Source organism: Poecilia formosa, unplaced genomic scaffold (genome assembly GCF_000485575.1).
Source record: "Poecilia formosa unplaced genomic scaffold, Poecilia_formosa-5.1.2 Scaffold243, whole genome shotgun sequence".
NCBI lineage: Eukaryota > Metazoa > Chordata > Actinopteri > Cyprinodontiformes > Poeciliidae > Poecilia > Poecilia formosa.
The window spans coordinates 755315-776504 of record NW_006800182.1 but is presented as its reverse complement, the minus strand read 5'-3'; the positions used below and the strand labels follow the sequence as shown (position 1 = coordinate 776504).

At 36.8% G+C, this 21190-nt stretch overlaps 2 protein-coding genes across 3 annotated transcripts; both read left to right on the top strand.

Moving 5' to 3' along the window:
- Positions 1-1637: 1637 nt before the first annotated feature.
- LOC103150150 (olfactory receptor 52A1-like) lies at positions 1638-4032 on the top strand. Its single transcript, XM_007569643.1, has 4 exons — positions 1638-1834; positions 2098-2236; positions 2714-3139; positions 3781-4032. Exons 1-4 carry the CDS (start codon positions 1638-1640, stop codon positions 4030-4032), a joined length of 1014 nt encoding a protein of 337 aa, XP_007569705.1.
- A 1566-nt stretch (positions 4033-5598) lies between these two features.
- On the top strand, positions 5599-19933 carry LOC103150147 (potassium voltage-gated channel subfamily S member 2). Of its 2 annotated transcripts, none has more exons than XM_007569629.2 (10): positions 5599-5916; positions 11949-12127; positions 12212-12345; positions 12819-12983; positions 13080-13251; positions 13989-14072; positions 14158-14319; positions 14867-14950; positions 16748-16840; positions 17583-19933. In XM_007569629.2, exons 2-10 carry the CDS (start codon positions 11957-11959, stop codon positions 18024-18026), a joined length of 1509 nt encoding a protein of 502 aa, XP_007569691.1. In that variant the 5' UTR covers positions 5599-5916; positions 11949-11956; the 3' UTR covers positions 18027-19933. The 2 variants fall into 2 exon arrangements, with proteins under 2 accessions (XP_007569691.1, XP_016535937.1); XM_016680451.1 differs by having other exon boundaries at positions 11946-12127.
- Positions 19934-21190: the final 1257 nt, after the last annotated feature.

Genomic DNA, 21190 nt, shown 5'->3' with positions numbered 1-21190 from the left:
AGATACGGCACTAAGAGATAAATATCATTTCTCTACTGCCTAACTCAGATTTTTGTTGTTATTGTTGTTTTAGGTTAAATAGGATTACCAAAGATATTTATATTTGCATAATGCTGCTATAATGAAACAACTTTACATGTTTTCTCAGTGCATTTACATCATTTATAGGTTTTTTCATAAACACAGTGGGAATGTTCAGCCATCACACTGTTCAGGGAAGACCCACAAATTGAAACAAATTGAACATTCATGAAATGATCAAAGAAAAGGATGGGTTAAAAAAAAAAAAAAAACACGTTTTTTTTTTCAAAGTAGGATGTTCTTTGAAAAACATCCTTCTTTTTTCAAAGGACAGATCAGATATAAATCATCTGTGGCCCCAGACCTGTTCTATCTGGGCCTACACATGTTTTAAGCAAAACTGTAAGAATTTTAAGAGGTATGTTTAATCCTCTGCATTCAATGCATGTTAGTTACTGCATCAATGAAATTTAATTCTTATTGCATTATGTTTGATGCTGTAATTATTATGAAGCACTTTGGTCCAGCTGAAGTTGTTTTAAATGTGATATTTAAATAAACTTTAACTTGATTTGACTTGACTGCAGTGTGGCAGGAAGGCGATCAGCCTGTGACTCTGCTGAGGTCCAGCCTTCAGGTCACCTGCATCGTTGGCTGTGATGTCTCTCATCCTCCTCTTGGTGATAAAATATCTCATAAACTCTCTGTGGTGTTCTGGTCAGGCAGGTTTTCTATTTTGGAAAGCTGAACTGTTTAAACACAAACTGAACCATGTTATGTCTTATTCCTGACTTTTTAATGGCTCAGAAAGCAAAATATGTCCACATGCTCATTACATCGTAACCTATTACATCATAGCCTCCGTCCAACCCATATACCTGATTCATACTCAGAGACCAAAGCAATGCCAGGTTCTTTATAAATGAGCAAGCGGAAGTTTCTGCTTCTCATGAAGTCAGTGCTCCGTCTTCAGTTTATGATCTGTGAGTGAATAACTTTATGTTTCAATTAATCACTTTAGGATTCAGCTGACATTTGATTATCTGTCATATCTTAAGCTTGGTGTACTTGTCTTGTGAATTTACTGAATTTGTCTATAAAACTTTCCAGTCAAGGTAATTTAAGAGTAGAACCTTTTATTAATTGTGTGAAAATAGTAAAACATCCTGAGTATTTCATGTTCATTTTGTGTAGCTCTAGCCCTATTACTAGAACATAGTTATATATTCAGATGCTTTATGTGTTTTCCAATACAGCTCTTTTCTGGAGTCTTCAATATGAATTATAAAAGCCTCTAAACAAGGTGGGCATCTGAACAAAATCTATCCAACAGATCTTGTCAATAAATCTTGTGTATTTTAAATCAGGTGTTTTATAAAACAGTTCAATAATAATTTTTGTACGACAGCATTATGTATAATAAGATTAGTTAAAAAAAAACTATTTAGTTGAATTCTAATTACTTATTAGAATTCAACTAAAACATTAAAACATGTACCTGTAATGCACCAGCAATCATCCCATGTGTATCTTTATTATTTTTATTAAATAGAACAAGAGTCCAAAAACTAAACAACAGATTGGATCTCTGTACTTCTTTAGACAGAGTGGAGGAGATGTTGGTGATGAATTCCTCCTCCTCCTCGGTGCCGCTGGCTCTTCTCTTGAGTAACAGCACATCGACAGAGACAGGGCTCAGTGTGGGTCAACCTAAAGACAGTTTCTCCGATGCTTTAGCTAAAAACATTGTTATGGTGTGGCTGGCCCTCAGTGTCATCAACAGCAGCATGGTGTACACCTTTCTACAACACAGGTATGGATGTTTAGTTAGACATAAAATTACAGACACAAAGTGCTGTCATGTTATGTAGTGTTCACTATGATTGTACTGCAGATGAAGAAAAAAAAAAGGAAAAACTAAATACAAATGAACAGCTTGTTCAGTTCACCTGTTAACTTTCCACAAAGACAGGACATTGATTATCATACAAGTATTTGCCGTAGCTGTTATATTTTCTAACTAACATGAACATATGAGTGTCCATTTCTCTCTCAGCTCATTTCCTTTGACCTTAGTGTCTTTTATGAGAACTCCCGGTACATCATGTTCATCTGCATGGTGGTCAATGATGCTCTGCAGCTTACGCTGGTAACAACTCTCTATGTGGTCAGCTACGTCTTCAGGAAGATCCACGTCTCCATCTGTTGTCTTCTGGTAAATTCTGGCTACTTTTTTTTAATCACCTCTGCTGCATAGAACCTTGTCTAAAATAAGACAGTCATCTTAAATACTCAGTTTTTTTCTTTTCTTCACATAAGCAAAAATATATTTTTAACATAAGTGGAGAGACATAAAAACAAAAAGGGAAAACTCAGGAAAAATAAGACAATTCAGTGCACAAAACTTTATTGTGGTATTGCTTGAATTCAATGTAATCATTAAATAATAGCCAAGAGGGTCAATACACAAATCAAGATCACAAGACAAAACGCAAAAAACTCTAACAAAGTTTGTCTTAATTGTTAAAGTACAGAAGTTCCTTTTGACTGTGGCCTGTAATATGAACCAAGGAATACTTTGTTTTAAAAACTGCAGTATGTTTGTAGCCAAAATCAACAATGTAAACCAGTAGTACTTTTAACATTTGCATTACATTTCTAACCACAGCTACAATATTTGCTCCATCTCCAGATAATGACGGCGGTCTTCACCACCCGCTCCACCCCTCTCATCTTGGCCGGGATGGCGGTAGAGCGCTTCATCGCCATCTGCTTGCCGCTGCACCACAGCCACATGTGCACAGTGTCCCGCACCATCTTCCTCATCGGTGTCATCCTCATCCTCACTGCCACCCCTCCGATCACTGACCTCCTCATCACCATGATCAAGGCGCCTCCAAAGTTCTTCCACAGGACCATTTTTTGTGACCACTCCTTTCTCTTCTCTGATCCTTCCATCTATTACAAGAACTGTGTGTTTGATGGGGTGTACCTCTCCTTCGTGGCGCTCACGCTGCTCTACACCTACTGTAAGATCATGCTGACAGCGCAGGCTGCCTCCACCAGCCTGGCGTCAGTGAGGAGAGCCAGGAACACTGTGCTGCTTCACGGAGTGCAGGTGATGTTTCAGTGTCACTGAGCAAAACAATACCTGGCGTTTATCTGCAATAAAAACAGACGTCGTTTGAATATCTATGATTTACAAATACGAACCAGTACGTTTCAGTTTTTAGTTAGTAAATAATCACAGCCATCTCAGTCATCACAGACCAATGTATAGGGTTCTTCTCCATGTAGATGCTTTCAAGATAAGCATCTATTTAGTCCAAATATATTAAAATAACAGTCAGTGAATGTTGCCTAGTATTTTTTGGTCGTTGCCTTTTATAACAATGTTGAAAAAATATAAAAGTTACAGAAGAGATGCAAAAAGTCTTTATCATTTAGATATATCTGAGAGTAACTAATTTGATTGATAAACATCGAAAATATAAAGCACAGCTTGATAAATAGCTAATTTGTCCACTTTGTTTTACCAAAATCAATAAAATGTTAGTAAATAAAACTCTTTTGTACACAACAGATTGTGAAGTGTTTGGTTTGTAATTTCCTGTAATTTGATAAAGAACTGAGTTTTCATTTGATATCAAAAGGATTTGACTGGTTCCAGTTTATTACTTTGTCTCTAACTTTCTTTGCATTTGTTTGTACACATGAACTCAACGTGTAATCTGATTTTTCTCCCTTCCTCACGTTCAGCTGCTGCTGTGCATGCTGGCCTTCGTGGTTCCCTCCCTCCAGGCTGCTCTGATCTCCCTGTTCCCCCAGCTCATCCTGGAGATCCGCTACATCTTTTTCTTGCTCGTCTACATCATCCCTCGCTTCATGAGCCCAGTCATCTATGGGTTCCGGGACGAGCTTTTCAGGAAGTACTGGACCCGGTATCTGTCCTGGCCCAGGCAAAGGGTCAGTGGGATCAGACCTGGAGCCTTAAAAGACGCCTGCATATGAAATGAAGTCCCATATGAGGCATGAAGATCACCATTTAATGAGTGAATTATGATGTGATTTCAGGATTTAAGACAAATTTGTCTATTTAAGACAAAATTTCTGACTTTTGTGACTTTTTGAACTGCTAGTTTGACATAATCAGAAATGTCAATCAAATTCTCAGAATACAAACTTAAAATCAGCTAATTCAAGGAATGATTAAAATGTACAATACGTGGCATTAATATGACATTCTAAAAATGAAACCTACTGTTCATTACAAACATGAGGGAATAATTACAAAACCAAACTCTAAACCATTTCAAAAGAAAAAAACAAGCATGCACTCATCACTTTCTTTATTATATACCCATTCAATTGCTTGTCTGCACAATGGTAAAATCAATTACATGTCAGCAAATCAATGCATTTAGGCATCTATTAATGTTATCGGAATGAGAAGAAAATGAAATAGCATGGTTTTGATGACAAACGGCAATTTTGAGTATATAAAAACTCACGAGTTCCTGAGATTTTAACTTTCAAATATGTCTTTGGTTTGCAAATAATGGTCCAAAGAAATATCCTGTTCTGTTGATATTGTTTCTTTGCTGATGTCCCTGATTATAACAGGCAGAATGGTTCGAATAAAAATGCAGCAGTATTTCAAATAGACACTATTTCTGATCACATTACTGCAGGAGACGACCACAGCAGAGAGCACTCAGTTCAGAACAAAAAGATTCAAGCTGGTTTCTTCAACGTGACAATGAAATCACTGCTCTGAGTGGACCACACAGTCACCAGATCTAAGTTCAATTGTTACTTTGACCTTCAGTTGTTGAGGAAAAACAACACTTTGGCCACCAGATGGAGCAATCAGCTTAGTGATACCTTAAGTTTCATTAAGCAAAGTCTTATGTTTTGATGGAGAAATTTAAATAAATGGGCCATTTTTAGTAAATGGACCTACAAAAAAAGAACATATCACTGTTTCTCTGCCTTTAAATTATTTAGGAAAAAAAATAATGGTTGCTCTGTTTATGTTATATTATAAACAAAATAAAGAATTCTTATTCTTAATATGGTTTATATTCATAGTACTGAGGCCTTTTGTTCTTCTGGATGAAACAAACTAAATGCTTTACTAATTTATCCTTTATTACAACAACAAAAACAGCTAAAATAGACTCAAAATTCATTGACTATTTTTAAAGCCAATTTTGGATTAAAGAGCCAGAAACCCAATTAAGCTCTTCAGAAACATTTTCAGCTTCAGTTTTTCTTTAGCTTCCAAGTAAAAATTGGTTACAAAATAAAGCTGACACCTTGAGTTGTTTAATGAGTGTTAGATGACTAGTGAGATGTGAACTTTTTTTAAACAACAACAAAACACGATAAAAAAACTGACCTATTTAGTTAACGAAATGATCATTGCCAACTACTGCATAAACAAAACAACACAAAAACTCTACTTAGGAATAGTTCTATTAAAAACCACTGGGTGTCGCCAACCCACCGTGAGAAAACGTAAGAAAAGCTTACGAGCTTGGGAGGTAATGCTCTTTGGAGACGGGTCTTCTTTTTCCGGATTGTGACGGGAAAAGCCGAAGATTCCCTCCGAGAGAGACGGAAAGAAGCCGTAGTTCAGATGGAGGGAACCTGCACCCCTCCTGCTGAATGGGTTCTCTTCTCAGGAGTCGTTAGCTGTAGATGAAGCAAAAGGCTCACTTTACTCAGAAGAACAAGTCGTCTTGTATTCAGTTTTTTTTTCTACTTGTTTGAGATTTGATCGTTTTTGGATAAGTAAGGATAAAACTTACTAAACCATCATGGGGTGAATCTGACATTTGATGATGAGGACGTTGTTCTGGTGATGAAGGAGCGTCGTCAGAAGACTCAGAAGTAAGTAGCAAAGACTTTTTCTCAGTGAAACCAGGAGCTTTTAAGACGATCCATTCAAACATTATTAACAGTGCTCGGTGATTGCTACCATATGTCCACCCTACAGTAGTTTGTTGTTGCAGCTGCTTCTTTGGATAGTTGAGTTTCAAGCAGAAGTGTTGAATTATAGATCAACTTTATTTCTGTTTTCATCATGTTGAGCCCCACTGGGAGCTCATCATAAGATCATCACGCACAAAGATTCGTTCTGTCCCACAGTTAATTGGCTTTGTTGGCTTTCCCGTTATAAATTATGAAACTAATAACATTTTCTTCACAATTGTCAATAACAATAACGGTTGTAAAATGAATTGAGTTTTAATGAAAGCAACACAAGTGTAGACGCTAATCTTGATGTTTCTCAAACTAAATCCTATTTTGGCACAACACTGGAGAACTGCAACAAAACGAGCATAATACTGACATAAGAGAGAATAAATTACCAAGATTTTTATAGGTAAATTAATTGATAAAAGTGAAAAAGTCTTAAAGGTTTTGAGTTTTTATTTTAAACACAATTTTTTTTAGGTTAAATAAAAGATTCATCTTTGCTAAACATTTTTACACGATTGCTTAATTTAGACAGAAATTGTTCAAAGACTTTCAGGACAAATCCTGACAGCGAGATGTGAACAGAAACAGATAAATGCAGTTTTGGCTTGGTTTGCAGCAGGCATAGGCTGGTTAACAGTATCAAGATTTGAAAATGCAACAGTTTCATAAAGTCACATAGTTCTTACAATAAAATACCTGGTATATTTTTAACAGGTCTACTCCATCCCCACCTGTTGGTGCACACTGCTGGTAAGCTGGCTGAAAAAAAGACTGATAAACACTTTTCTCTGTCTCTTAGATAATGGAAGTTACATTTATGTAGATTGTAGAGATTAGTAGAGTAGGGATTGCAAGAGAAAGTGAAGAAAAAATTATCTCCACTTACTAAAGCATTTGTTGCAAACCTTTACCAGATTTTTTTTTTATTTTTTTTTCTTCATTAAAGAGGAAAAGAAAATACTTCATCCATCTTGTTGTCAGTTGATATTTGTAAATGCTGGTAAGTTTTAGTTGAAAAATAGGAAAAACATCTTTATTTTTATCAGAATTTGACCTGCTGATCACTGATCAGAGCAAAGAGAAATTGAAATCCCTGATCTATGAGTTGGTGCAGAAGGTCAAGGTGAATAACTGCTAGGTCAAAAAATAAAGAGTAAGTTTCTTTTCACTATATATAAACCAAAAGATTTTATTAAATATTTTAAATTATTTTGTTTGAAACTGTTAAATCAAGCGGAATAAAGTGTGCATGAATTAAGTCTTTGCTTTTTTTCGTTCTACTTTTATATAGAAACAAATAATTAATTAAAACCCACCAAATTTCTCAAATAAGATACAATACTTTACTGTTGGCAAAAAAAAAAAAAAAACCCCGAAAAAAATAGAATAGAAATGCAAATGAAATAAAAGACATAGACATGACCACAACCCAGCATGTCTGGTGGAAGGAACACACCGGAAACTAGAAATTAATGGGCAAAAAAGAAAGAAATAAAGGAAATCATTGCTAAGTCTGCTTTATTAACTAGTTGTCAAAAGCTGGAAAGGAGAATTATTGAGCAGGGAATTTAATGTTCATAAAGTTTTTTTTTTTTTTACTGATTAAAAATGCAACATGTAAAAAGTTTATAGAGCTCTCAGGACTTTAAATGAAGGGTTCCCAACGAAGGTAAAGAAACATCAAAATTTCAAAACAGCATTTGATCCATCGCCCTCTCACATAAGAATTGGTGGAAAAAGGAAAACACGGCCTAGTGTGGGTCAGCAACGCAAAAATGATGAAAACAAAAACATGTATTGCAACCAAATCTTGACAGGTTGTTCAGGCGTCTCCCAATGGCACAGCTGAGCAAAACATCTCTCTGGTTCTGGTTGCGTATTTTATCTCTGCCTCTCCAAACACACATCGCCTCTCTATGAGCTTCCAGGGAAAGAATCATCATGAGGAACTGATTGACAAATCAGAGGCAGAGTTAGGGAAATGTGTGAAATATTTAATGCCTTTCCCTGTAGCAGACAATGATCTAGTTTTTTTGTTTTTGATTTTGTAATTTCCTTAGCTTAGAGGGAGAGAAAAAAAAGTCACCCAACTGCTTTTGAATAAGATACTATCTGTTGACTGCAGCTGTTTTAAATTCAACATTTCAAGCATGTTATTGTTTTATTGAACAAAAAGATGAGCTCACATTCAGATCAATCAATAGGATGACACTTTGAGGTCAAGCTAGCCAATGGTGTGGGATGAGCGGTTGCTGTGGCGAACTAAACAACAAGGACATTTTAAAGAAACTTAGAGGAAATAACTTCTCGTGTGAAAAATGTATGTTTTAATTCTAAAAGTTAGACAAAGAAGCAAAACTTCACAAAAAATTATACAGTAAACAGAAAGAGGGAAGGCAAAAGAACATGAAACACATTTAACAGGATAAAAAAATAGACTTAAAAATGCAAATGCAGAACTGAAACAAATGGACAATAAGAAAAAAAATAAAGATTAATCCTTTCCAATAAGAAAGAACCAAAAATCAAGTAAGGTGTTACATTTTTCAGCCACTGTTCACATCTATCATTTTAAAAACTAATTACGTGTCCCTCAAACAAACACACCGCCCACACATGATTTTTACACCAACATGCTGATGTCAGTATGGTTAGCTGATGCCAGATCACGTGACCATATAACTCAGGAAGATCTGATTAAATACCAGCAGGAAGAAAGAGAAAGATTCAGGAACGAATTAAGTCAGATCACTGTGGCTAAAATACCATTACGCTCACATTAGGCTTACACTGGAGTCCTCAGGCCGTTTCCCAAATTCACCAATTAGAGACTTTATAGCATTAGGGGATCACATCTAAGCTGCACTTTACCTGAAGCTATGAGCGGACTCTGAAGAGCTCCTGTCAGTGCTGGAGTTTGGAGCTGCTGATCAGACATCACTCAGAAGTAACAGAATAAATGTGCAAAATAATACAATAAATATTTCATTTTGATAAGAGAAAGTTAACAGTTAAATCTCAGGTAAGAGTATTGCTCACTTAGCTTCACACTATCTTCAACGTATTTCTTTAGTGAAATCTTAGATTGTTTGTAAGAAAGACAGCTACTGAAACAGAGATCCAGAGACTCTCTGAAACTTTACTTGTTGCTAAGCAATGTTGATCGAATTAGATTGAATTATTTTTTTTTTCAATGGCGGAGGTTTTACCTTCGTATTGTGAAAAGTATTTCAGGCAATAATGGGAGGAGGAACATCTGTGAGTGAGTGAAAATGTCACAATCCTTTGCACAGGTTTAAAGTTTGATATGAACGTTGTAATTAATTCATTTGGTGGGAGATCTCACTGTGTAGTTTTTACTGTCAGAGTGTATTCACTGTGTGGGTGTTTATACTGGGAGTGCAGTAAATTAGCCTGTGTAGGAGTTATTGATGCATCTACTGTTTTTTGTAAAATTTTCTTGCAACCTTATCACCTAGAGAAAGTTACACAGTTTTGTTTACAGTAAAATCCTATATTAGCCTATTTATTTTACTACTGTCATGCAAAGATTCAGCCATTCATCCATTGTCTACCTGCTTATTCTTGCTGGGTCATGGGGGGCTGCTGGTGCCCATGTCCATAACAGAGCAACATAGAGACATGCAAACAAACAAACAGACAAACAAACATACACACAGCAACTCACACCTATATGGCAATATAGTGAGAGCAATTGAAGAAACATTATTCTTTTGGACTGTGGGTGGAAGCTGGAGACAGAACGCATGCCTGCATTGTGAGAACATTCTGACTTCATTCAGAAGAACCCCAGGAAGGGATTCAAACTAAATCTGACTAAACCTGAGTCCCTTTCTAAAAATAAATGAGGAAAAAAACAAATAGTGTAAATGTGTTTTTGCAAAACTGAATGAAACATTCCCCAAAACTCACAGAAAACTGAAAACACATGCACTCCACACTTTTCATATTTTGTCAATAGTAAGTTTTAGAGAAAGTGTATCTTTTTTCTTTTCCCTCTACAACAATGTGCTGCTCTGTGTTGGTCTATCGCTTAGAATCCCAATAAATTCTTTAATGGTTTTAGTTCAAATGTGAGGAGGCTTACGAGGTATGAATACATTTACAAAGCACCAAACTTTTTAAGAAGACACTTGACACCGTAGCATACATTGTTGGACAATGATAATTTAAATTATTTGTAGCATTTTTAAAAAGGAAATAGTGCACATTTGATGGTATAATAAAGATGTGAAGTGGTAAGATTTATATCGTAGGAGGTAATAAAAACAGTTAAAAAAGCAGTCACAAATAATTAAAACTTTACATCTGGAAAATTGTTGATAACAGTGAGTAGATTCATGACACTATATGGCAGAAGAAATGGAGAATTTTGTTCCATTTCACTACTCTTCTTGGAGGAATGTAGTTTGTGTTTTAAAAGCAGCTCCTAGGTAACTGCATCTCCTTGGAACAAATTATATCGGTAAGTTAATACAAGTATGAAGGTTTCTCACAGCAGAAATATTGTATATGATATGTGTGTGACTGTTCCTTTTTGATATTTGTTGTGTTGATTTAGGTCACCTGGTGAGGTTTAAATTACAATCCAAATGGTTTTATTTATGTTTATATTTGAAAACCTTTGTGGTGAGGGTTTCAATTTCTGATCTTCTTTTACTCTTAGAAAGCAAGATATCTCAAAATACTCTCCTTGGCTTCTTTAGGGCATCCTTATAAATGTGAATGCAAACTTCAAGGTTTATTATCAGACGGCAGAAAAAAAAAAATCCATTATTCAAACTTACTGTAAGGGTTCAGAGGTAAATCATTTCCTCCACTGAGTTTTTCCTCTGAAAGTCCGCCCATGCTTGTTTGTTTTAACCTTCCTTCCTGCTGTGATTTTGAAACCAAGAAAGAAAAACTACAAGAGAAAAGACAGCTCTTTAAAGTTTCTAGGTCTTTATCACTTGCAGTGGAAACACATAAAAAAATAGATCATTAAATTGCCAGTATGAAAAGAAGCAAAGATTACAACAACAAAAAATATATCTCATGGCTACCTCATTATTTTTTAAAGCCAGAAGAAAGACACAAAAACGTCTCATCATCACAATGAGCTGCTGTATCCAGAAATGCAGCAGGAGACCGCCATCACGCCGGTTCCCTGCTTGTTTTCAGATGTTTTCTCTCTGAAATGAGTGCAGTCAGAGCAATGGGACTCATGATTGGACCGTATAGCAATCGTCAAAGTGTTCATTTCTATTTCAGTCACAGCTAATAATCTTTCCAGTTTTTCCTTCCTTACTTCCCACACCATGCTTTGCTACATTTTGATAAAAATTACAAGCCAAGGTAAACTTTCTTTAACTAGTGTTGGTTTTTAAAGTTACCAATGGACCAGGTATACTGAGTTTTTTTTTTCAAAAATACAGCAGAAATGTTCATGCATTTCTTCAGTGCATTTACCAGAGCTTGTACACCTGGTCAAAATTGTCTAACTAACTTTTTAAGTGTAAAAAGGTTTTGAGTTTTGATATTCTTTATAGATTTTTGGTTTAAACTAGCTTATGTATTTTACAGTTAGCGTAAATGTGAAACCAGAAGTTAGGTCAGAAATTTCCAACCATTTTTCATGAGATGGTTTTGCAATTTGGCTGCAAAGAAGAACCTACTTTAGTCTGCTTTGGCCTTTTCAAAACACAAACCCTCAAACTGGGCAGAACCTGCATTGATGTGGGTTTATTATTAGGGAAGCTTGCGTCATGCTGCACCCCACTTCACACCTACTCACCAAATCTGCTCTGTGAATATGAGATAGCAAAGAGATATCTGAATTGAAAGTGATATTTAACAGACATCAATGATCTCTTTTTGTTGTCATTTTAATTTGTTGGCATCACTACTGTTTAATTCTAATCTCTGTTTTGCTTCAGCAGATTTCACCATGGTGAAGGAGTCTTTGCCCAGCTGGATCCATCAGGACTCTGAAGAGGGTCTCGTCCATGTGAATGTCGGCGGTCTGAAGAGGAGCCTCTGTTCCAGCACACTGAAGAAATTCCCAGACACCAGGTTGGGAAAATTACTGGCGTGCGATTCAGAGGAAGACATACTGCAGGTGGGTCCAAATCTTTAACAGACGAAATGACAACATAATTAGACACAGAACTTAACCTTCATTTTATCCTCTTCGCTCCTCCAGGTGTGTGATGACTATGACGTACAGGAGAACGAGTTTTACTTTGATAGAAATCCAGGTCTGTTTCCATATGTCCTCCACTTTTACCAGACTGGCAAACTTCATGTGATGGAGGAACTCTGTGTGTTCTCCTTCAGGTACGTTTGATCTCACCATGACATCATCCTTCATGTTGCACACAAAAAAAAAAAAAAAAATCTTCATGCTAATTTAATTTGCTTTCAAATTGCTCCACATTTTACCTGTTTTAATGAGGCACCAAGTAGAGTGGTGCTGCATAAGCAATCTTAGCTACAGTAATTGAGATCTTCTTGCACATGGATAGGATTTGTGGTTTAGTATGTTGCACTGTAAGCGAATATAGAGGCTGGTCTTCTGCTAAGACTCTCCTAATGTGTTTGTTGTGTAGCTGAGTGCCTTTTCTTCTTTTAAGGCATCAGATTAGAAGTCAAGAAAAGTTACAAATCCCTGTCCTTAGAAACTTTACAAATGAACTAATGTAAATTAAAATTTTGTTAAAGGGATTCTTCAAGTTTTTTGAGGTTTTCACCTGCTATTTCAAATATTTGTGGCATGGAGTTGATTTGGCGTGTTTTTCCCCTCCACAAAGTCAAGAGATAGAGTATTGGGGCATCAATGAGTTCTTCCTGGACACCTGCTGTAGTTATCGTTACCATGACCGCAAGCTGGAGAGAGGTCGACACCGGAGCTGGGATGACGAGAGCGACGTCAGCAGTGTCGACACATCTGTGGACGAGATTTCTGATTTAAACAAGTCAGACATTTGCAGTATATGTACATTTTCAATCTGGCTCTGAAACTCTCGTTTTGGTGTTAACCTTTAAGTTACTGTCATCCTGTCTCCTCACAGGGACATGCAGCATTTCCAAGAGGTTCGCTACGGGAACATCAAGAAGTGTTTATGGCTTACACTGGAGAACCCGGGATACTCCATCCCGAGCAAGCTCTTCAGTCTGCTCTCCATCGGAGTGGTGCTCACATCCATCGCCACTATGTGCATTAACAGCATCCCAGAGTATCAGGTTGGTACGGAGGAGCTTCAGAGATTATAGGCACTTATAGAATCATATCTGTTGACTTACAACTCAAACATTTATGCGGGCAATTGAAAAACTTAACTCAAGTATTCCTGATGCTTATGGTTGGAATGCACTGACGAGTTCTAATATTTACATTTTCAATCCCCATTTGGTAGCTCTGAAGTGGAAACACACATAGAGGACAGCCTGGGGCAGATTAAGGCTTCATGTTAATTTTGCTATCAGGGGAAAAGCACAGGATAACATATTGTAAACACATCTTTTGATGTTACTCAGGCCCGCTGAGTTTTAAGGCTTCAGAAACACTGTGATCTAATTTTCAATCAAAGGTAGGAGTGAGTGTGCGGTCGACAAAGGGCAGCAAGCATTTTGCAAAGCCAAAGCTGAAAATTCCCAATGAGTTCACAAAAGTGTAATTATCAATATTTCAAACAAACTGAAAGCAGCAAGTTTTACGTCACACTGCAGAAATATGGAACAACCACCAAGAAAAAAAAAAACACATATATTGCTTTGCCAGGTATCTGAAGCCAAAGTACATCAATGCAAGCGATTGCTAAGATAGAAATCAAAGACTTTATTTTGCAAGAATAAAAAGAAAATAAAACAGAAAAGCAACAACTGTTATTGAACGCTGTTTATTAGATAGGATGGTAAATAAAAAATAAAATTAAATAATATCAAGTGGACAAGAGATCTTTTTTTTTTTCTTTTAACAGACTTTTGACTCAGATGGAAAGGTGATCGAAGATAAAACTACCCAAGCTCTCGAGGTGTTCTGTACTTGCTGGTTCACCTTTGAGGTGAGGACACACAAACAAAACGGTTTGTGACGCTGGCGATGTGTGCTGGTAGAAACCGAAAGCTAGAGTCTGTTTCTGACCTCAGGTTGTGACGCGGCTGCTGCTCGCTCCAAACAGGAAGAAGTTCTTCCATCACCCACTCAACATTATCGACCTGGTGTCAGTGGTTCCCATCTACATCACCCTGATCTTTGACTTGACTGTGGGATCTGAGTCTGAACTGGGAGACCTGGGGCGACTAATACAGGTTACTGGTGTTCATCCATTATTATTCTGACATTACAGTACAGAAAAAAGTCAGTTTTGTGTTAGATTTGATTTTTGTGCAAACAAATTGGATGACTAATGTTAGGAAAACATCCTATTTTGAGCTTAACATTTTTAGATCTGCAAAGAAAAATAAGGTGGCATGTTTCTATCTGTAAAAACATTTCTTCCTTCTGGATCACCAAGGTGACAGAGAGATTGCTTTCAAAAAGGTAGGGGAGGTGATCACAACTCTTCTAATTCAAACTGCATCATTGCTTTTAGATTTTTCTTCATTTCAACCTGTCCAAAAACCAACATGTTTGTTTTTTTTTTACCTGAAAAATGAACTGGACTGTGTGATACATGACATCAGCCTCCACAGTTGGCTCTAAATGCCCCTTTTTAGTAATTGAAAGAAATATCTTAAAAATAGTTGAAACTGGAACTTGTAATATGGCCCGATTGTTGTTCATCACTGCATGACTGTGTGACTTAAGTCACAGAAACATTTTCTTTCTGAGACTCGTGGCTTTTGTTTCTCCCAGGTGTTCAGATTAATGAGGATCTTCAGAGTTTTGAAGTTGGCCCGACACTCCACAGGTCTGCGCTCTCTGGGAGCAACACTTCGGGTGAGCTTCTTTCATATTTTTGCAGATTTTGTCAACATCTATTTGGCTCTTAAAGAAGTCTGATACGTAATGAGGTCAGTCAATTAAAGTAACATTGAAAAGTTATTTTTAGTTGAATTAAACTTGAAAATCAAGATGGATGTTGCTTGCTCTATTGTTACTGTAATATTAAAATATAGATTTATTATGTTTCAACCATTTGTTTCATTTGTTTCCACTAACAATTAAAGATGAAGCTCGATTGTAGTCTTTTGTGGTACTGGAACCAGAGGTTTCAGTCCAGCATAATGAGCTAATTTATTTGCGCTACATGAAAAGCCTTGAGATCACAAGCTGACACACTCAAACTGTTTTTGTTTTTTTTTCTTGATCAGATTGTAAGAAGCTGGAGCCAAACAAGTTGGCTGCTGTTGCACTTTGTAGTTGCTTTCAGTGTCATTCAGGCAGTTGTCCATCCATACATAGTTAAAGCTGGCAGTAGTAATTACTGACTGAGATGAAAGAACCTCACATGCACGCCGTTCTGCAAGTCAAACAAGGCTATCGCTGCTGCACAGGCTTCCCTGTGTACACAGGTTTAATCATTCACAGATTGGTTGCATTCATTTGACCCCACAGTCTGCTTCTCTTTCCTCACCCCAATTAGTGGCCGGAGCAGTGGATGATTTGTATGTAAAATTATGCAAGAAGTCTTCTGGTTTAATTTTAACCTTCCTGAAATTAAAATATTTCTTATGCGATACCAGAATTTATATTTAAGGTTACTTTCTCCACATTTATCAATCTGATTGGAAATGTTCTGTGCGAGCCATTGACTCCTAATGAAAAATGTATCATCTCTGTAAATCAAACAGTGTTGTTATGCCTCCTGTCCGTCTTCTATCTAATCTTAAAGAAAACATCTCAGAAACACTAGAAAACTTATTGTAGAGATAGATGCTGACTCTAAAGATGTTTTCAGTAGCTCATGTTACAGTCATGGTTTCTCCACTTGCATCAGGAAGAGAGGCTCATCACTGCAGGAAAGATCAATATTAAATGCTCTGAGATAACGTTTTCTTGCAGAACATAATCAATTTGAATGCATTCTGATTTAATTTTTAAAAAAAGTAAAACTTTATGTGATGTTCTGCTTTATAACCAGCATCAACAGTTATTGTTGGGAGTTTAATTGAACTCAAATGGTTTTTATTTTCTCAAGCCATCATCACAGGAACAGTAAAAAGACAATCTGGCCCAGCTTTAGCCTTTTAACTTCCAAGTATTCTTCAGCTTTCACTCACAGGGAAAATAAGAAGAACCACAGAAATCCATCAGCTATATTTAGCAGCAGGCGGTGTAGCATTACTGGATCAAAGTAATGCACAAGTCCAGGCTGTATTTTATTTTTAGTTTACCAAATTGACTGAGGATATTCTTCTGTGTTTTCCCAGGAGAGAGACTGGATTACATGGCATTTCTAATAAAATGTCAGTGCAGATATCCTCTCATTTAAATGTCACTCCCATCATATTTCCATGATGCACAACATGAAAAATGTCTTTCTGCTTTTTTTACATACTATGTCCAATGAAACTGCATTATGTCCTGTATATCTAAAACATTATTCAGCGCCAATGTCCTAGTTCTTGATATTTTTGTCAAGGTTGGCAAATTTTGAATGTGGTTTTATAAAACGTTTAAAACGTTTATCAATCAAAGTTTGTCGAGGTAGTGCTACATAGAAACAGGAAAACCAACAGACAAACCTCTGCTAATTATTCTACTGAGGGTCATTTCTGTGTGTTGTTTCTGCAGCACAGTTACCGCGAAGTGGGAATACTGCTACTATACCTGGGTGTCGGCGTGTCCGTCTTTTCTGGGTTTGCTTACACCGCTGAATGTGAAGAGGTAAAGTTTAAGTGATGCTTAGTTGTTTAGAATCCCTATATAGCTGTTCTGTGAATATACTGTATTTAATTTAGTTTATAAGAAAACTAATTTCTTGTTTAAACCCTTACATCAACAGTTTGTTTTGCTTTGCTAGCAGGACAGTTTATTTTCCTCATCCTCCTTGCTGATCCAGCCTGAAGCGTTTGTATCATGGGGGTCAGTGTCTCCAAAGGAAATCAGCTTTGTCAGAGTCTGCTATACTATAACCTCTGATATTTGTTCTTTGTTAAGTTAAAATGTGACCATAATCATACAAAGTTGAAACTGGGGACAGAGAACAAAGTTCTAACATCTATATTGAGTTCAATGTAGCTAACATAGCTATAGTTGCTCACATCTATCATTGTAATGTACTTTGCAGGTAAAACTGTTCCATTTTGGGTGCATAAGCGAAGTCCAAATTCAATCAAACCAGTCAAATTTCATACAATCCAATTCATGTGAATTCAATCCAGAGTGACCTGGGCTTCCTGGAGGCCCACATCCCTAAAATATAACCAGAGCTACAAAGGAATGGTTTAAATCAAAACACAGCTGGAGTGACGCAAGGTGGAACATCGAGAACTGACCTTGAGCTAACATTATTTAAAAGAGTTTGATAATTTAGTTTAGGCTTGTAACTGTCTTTAAAGGCAGATTGTGTTGAATATGCATCATCCTCTGTTTTTAACATCCATCTCTACCTTGTACTTTCCTTCAGGATGTAGGCTTGGACACAATCCCAGCCTGCTGGTGGTGGGGAACTGTCAGCATGACCACAGTGGGTTACGGAGACGTAGTGCCTGTCACAGTCCCCGGAAAGCTAGCAGCCAGTGGATGCATCCTGAGTGGTACTCTGGTGGTGGCTCTGCCCATCACTATCATCTTCAACAAGTTCTCCCATTTTTACCGCCGGCAGAAAGCTCTGGAGGCGTCGGTGAGGAACAACAACAACCGCAAGAAGATCAAAGTGAGCTGCGAGAATGAGCTGGAAGAGGATGAGGAATCGGACGGGGACAGTCGCTGCCTGGACGATGATGATATTGATGACATTGAGGAAGATGACATTGATTTTGAGGATGAAGGAGGGGTGATAAACTATAGCTATGTGGAGCATCCATCTTACCCATCAACAATGAGAAAGAAGGAGCTGTATCAGCTGTAAGGTCTGAAACTTTATGGCAAATAGTGTCAACTTAAACGTAACAGACTTGATACACCATGAGAACATTAACTGACCCTGCTTTGCTTAGATTGATGCTTCAGGATCAATAAGGTGATGGAGACAAGTTGTAAGAGGGGATCAGGCGAGCTTTTTGGGTCTTCCATGAATTATTGTACTTTGCTGCCACTGAATGTGCATGTGGGCTGTTTTAGGACTGAACTTTTGTTCATTGGATTTGTGGCTCTGCTTGTGGAAAATTGAAAAAAAAAGAAAAAAAAGAAAAGAAAAACAACAAAAAAACCAAAGGACAAAGGCACACAATATCTACATCAATGCCTACACAGAACTGAATGTATGTGAAAAAGCATGCTGACATGTAATGTAAATAAAAAATACCATAGAAATCTTTTTTGTTTTTGGCTCTAAAGCTACAGCTAACAGCCGTTAAATGTGCTAAAGTTAAACCAGCTAACCTCGCCTGAGAGGGAAATTACAGAGCAGAAAATCCAAACAAAGATAGACATACATTAAGAAAATTAAAAAATACTGAATACATGAAGATTCAACATTTTCAACTATAAGTTTTTCACAAAAAGCAAGCACAGTTGTTTGACTATTTTTTGCTCTTGCAATCCTTCTAGACTATAAATCTTTCACTGCTGTAAAAACTGTTAATTCAATTTAAACGGTGCCACATTTGTAAGGAAAACACATTTCCTTAAGCAGCAGAGCTGAGAATGTGGGTTGTTCCCATAAAAAAATGGCAAATTTTCTGTGCTACCAACTCTTATTTTGTACCACTTACTACTTTAAATGATTTCAGCGTAATGTGTATTTTCTAAGCACATACTGCCATTTTATAGCACAATTAAGTAACTTTCCTTCAGGTGTTATAAAAATGCTGTGTATATTCATTAATGTGAAAGAAATTTGACTTTGCAATTTGATGCCTTGAAACTGGCCTGTCTTTAAGAAACTCATGCTGCAGATTTAATGATTTCTCGAATATGTTGCATGAAAGAATCAAAGCAAAACTCCCACTAAGATTTTTTTTTAAAAGAAGGAATACCATTATTACATAATATACAGCTAAAAATATATATATCTTTCAGAATATCCTCCTTTAAACAGGGACCACTACAGTGCGTGGGTTGTACCCAACCACAAACTCTCGGTAACACACTGATCTGGAAAAGGGGTTTGGCATTGGCACACACGTTTTTTATGGGCACAACCTCCATGACACACAATAGACTTTCCTTACACTTGTGACAAAATTTAAGAGGAAATGGACAGGAAAACTTTCAAATGCAATTATTTTTTTTTTCAAAATGATTCAGCTAATCTTTGTGTGAAAACTCCACATCAAAACGATTTGACTCTTATTAGGTACTTTATCCACCTGCAGGACTCCCTAAATGCAGACACCACTAAAACAACTTGTAAAGGTAATATATCACCCAAAAGCAGCACTGATAACATATTCTTCAAGTAATATTTGCATGTTGAAAACAAATATTGTTGAACTATGTTATTGTTGCATTTTCATTTTAATTTATGGGGTGTAGTTTTACATTTCTAATGTCATTCTTCTGTGTATTCAGTTAAATATAATTAATATATTTCCTGTATGTAATATTAGGAGGTCATTTTGAAGAGTTTGCGGCATGTTTTTATTAAACTACCTCTTGGGTTGTACACAGCAGCTCTCTTTTCACCTCTGCAGAAAACCCCTGCAGCAGAGCAGTGTGTTTTGGGAATCGGGTTATGGAGTGGTAATGCTCTACTCCTGAATGTGCTCTCTCTTCCTTATGCCAACACTCCCTTCTACCCAATGGCAGCTGCTTACCGATAAGCCTGGAAGAAGGTTGTCGTCTTCATTTTAATAAAGTTTTCATGATTTGCTCCTTTTCTGCTGATTTATTTAACTTGGGTAGGTGAGGAGGACACAGTCTCTCGTTGGGGGCTTAGAAGGAATGAATGAAGAGGCAGCATAAAGGACTGCAACTCTTCCTCTGAGTTTGTCTCCATTAGAAATTAGAGCCATCCAGACATTACTCAGACCAGTTTTCTACTGAAACTTTTCCTTTTGTTGTACATAATTATCATGATTTGGATTTCTTTCACCATACAGATGTCTGACTACACCAGGAGGGTCATATTATCTTTAATAACAGTGGCAACCTCAGACGTCTGGCCTAGTCGAAGCAAGTTTACCATCTGCTCAAGTGGCATGATAAGTCCTGAAAAACATGAACGGGTTATGATCTTTTTGGGTTTAATGCTAGGAATTGTTGTCTGAGCCTCTGTGTAATTGGCCAATTTAGAAGTCAAGAAAGCTTTGAAGTGACACTTCGCGGCAGGTGATTGCTGTTCGTGGGTCATGTAAACCCTTTTACTACAGAAAATTCACTTTCCAAGATCCATCCGAAAAGACAAATGCTTGTTTGAAAGACTACAAGATGAAACCTGAGTGAGTCTGAAAAGCAGCAATGAAATTATAGCCGTTCTGCTGCTGAGCTCATGTTTTACTTCATGGATGACTGAGTGTGGCAAGACTTCCAGCAGGTTTTTATCCCATGCCTTTGGAGGAACAATCTCTGCTAGAATATCTGTAGCTGCATCATTCCCAAATGGTTAAACCTTCTCATATGAATGCCTGTCACAATAAAGTTTGCTGGATGTTGAATTGTCCCAGTAATTTCTGTGATTAAATGATATTGTTTTAAAGCTATTTTAAAGTAATAATGCAACTTCAACCTCTCAGACCAATAAACCTTGATTACTTAACACTGTAAGGTATCTTAAATATCCAAAATAAGACATGACAGTCAAAAATAAGTAAGACAACTAAAAGCCACACACAACTGAAACTTTACATGAACTGGATTGTCAACAAAATTGCCCTTCAAAAATGTTAATCAGAATAGAGAATTGATCTCAGTATGATCATGCAATTAATTGATCATTGAAGCAAGTTTAGTTCTTATAAGAGTATTTGACAAGAGTAATCTTGAATGAATGTTCTCCTAGAAGATATTGTCAGGCATTCTGATCAGACAGCTAAACCTCCTCAATGTTGCATGAAGACACTCTTCACTGAAATACAACCCAGATGTAAAATTAATCAGAAAGAGAAATTGTTCCCCTGTAAATGTCAGGAC

Excerpts from the sequence above, each read along its gene's own strand:
- LOC103150150 (XM_007569643.1), top strand. The coding sequence starts at position 1,638 with ATGTTGGTGATGAATTCCTCCTCCTCCTCGGTGCCGCTGGCTCTTCTC. Across the intron at positions 1,835-2,097 it reads TACACCTTTCTACAACACAG|TGTCTTTTATGAGAACTCCC; the intron begins GTATGGATGTTT and ends CTTTGACCTTAG. Across the intron at positions 2,237-2,713 it reads TCTCCATCTGTTGTCTTCTG|ATAATGACGGCGGTCTTCAC; the intron begins GTAAATTCTGGC and ends CTCCATCTCCAG.
- LOC103150147 (XM_007569629.2), top strand. The coding sequence starts at position 11,957 with ATGGTGAAGGAGTCTTTGCCCAGCTGGATCCATCAGGACTCTGAAGAG. Across the intron at positions 14,320-14,866 it reads ACCTGGGGCGACTAATACAG|GTGTTCAGATTAATGAGGAT; the intron begins GTTACTGGTGTT and ends TGTTTCTCCCAG. Across the intron at positions 16,841-17,582 it reads ACACCGCTGAATGTGAAGAG|GATGTAGGCTTGGACACAAT; the intron begins GTAAAGTTTAAG and ends ACTTTCCTTCAG.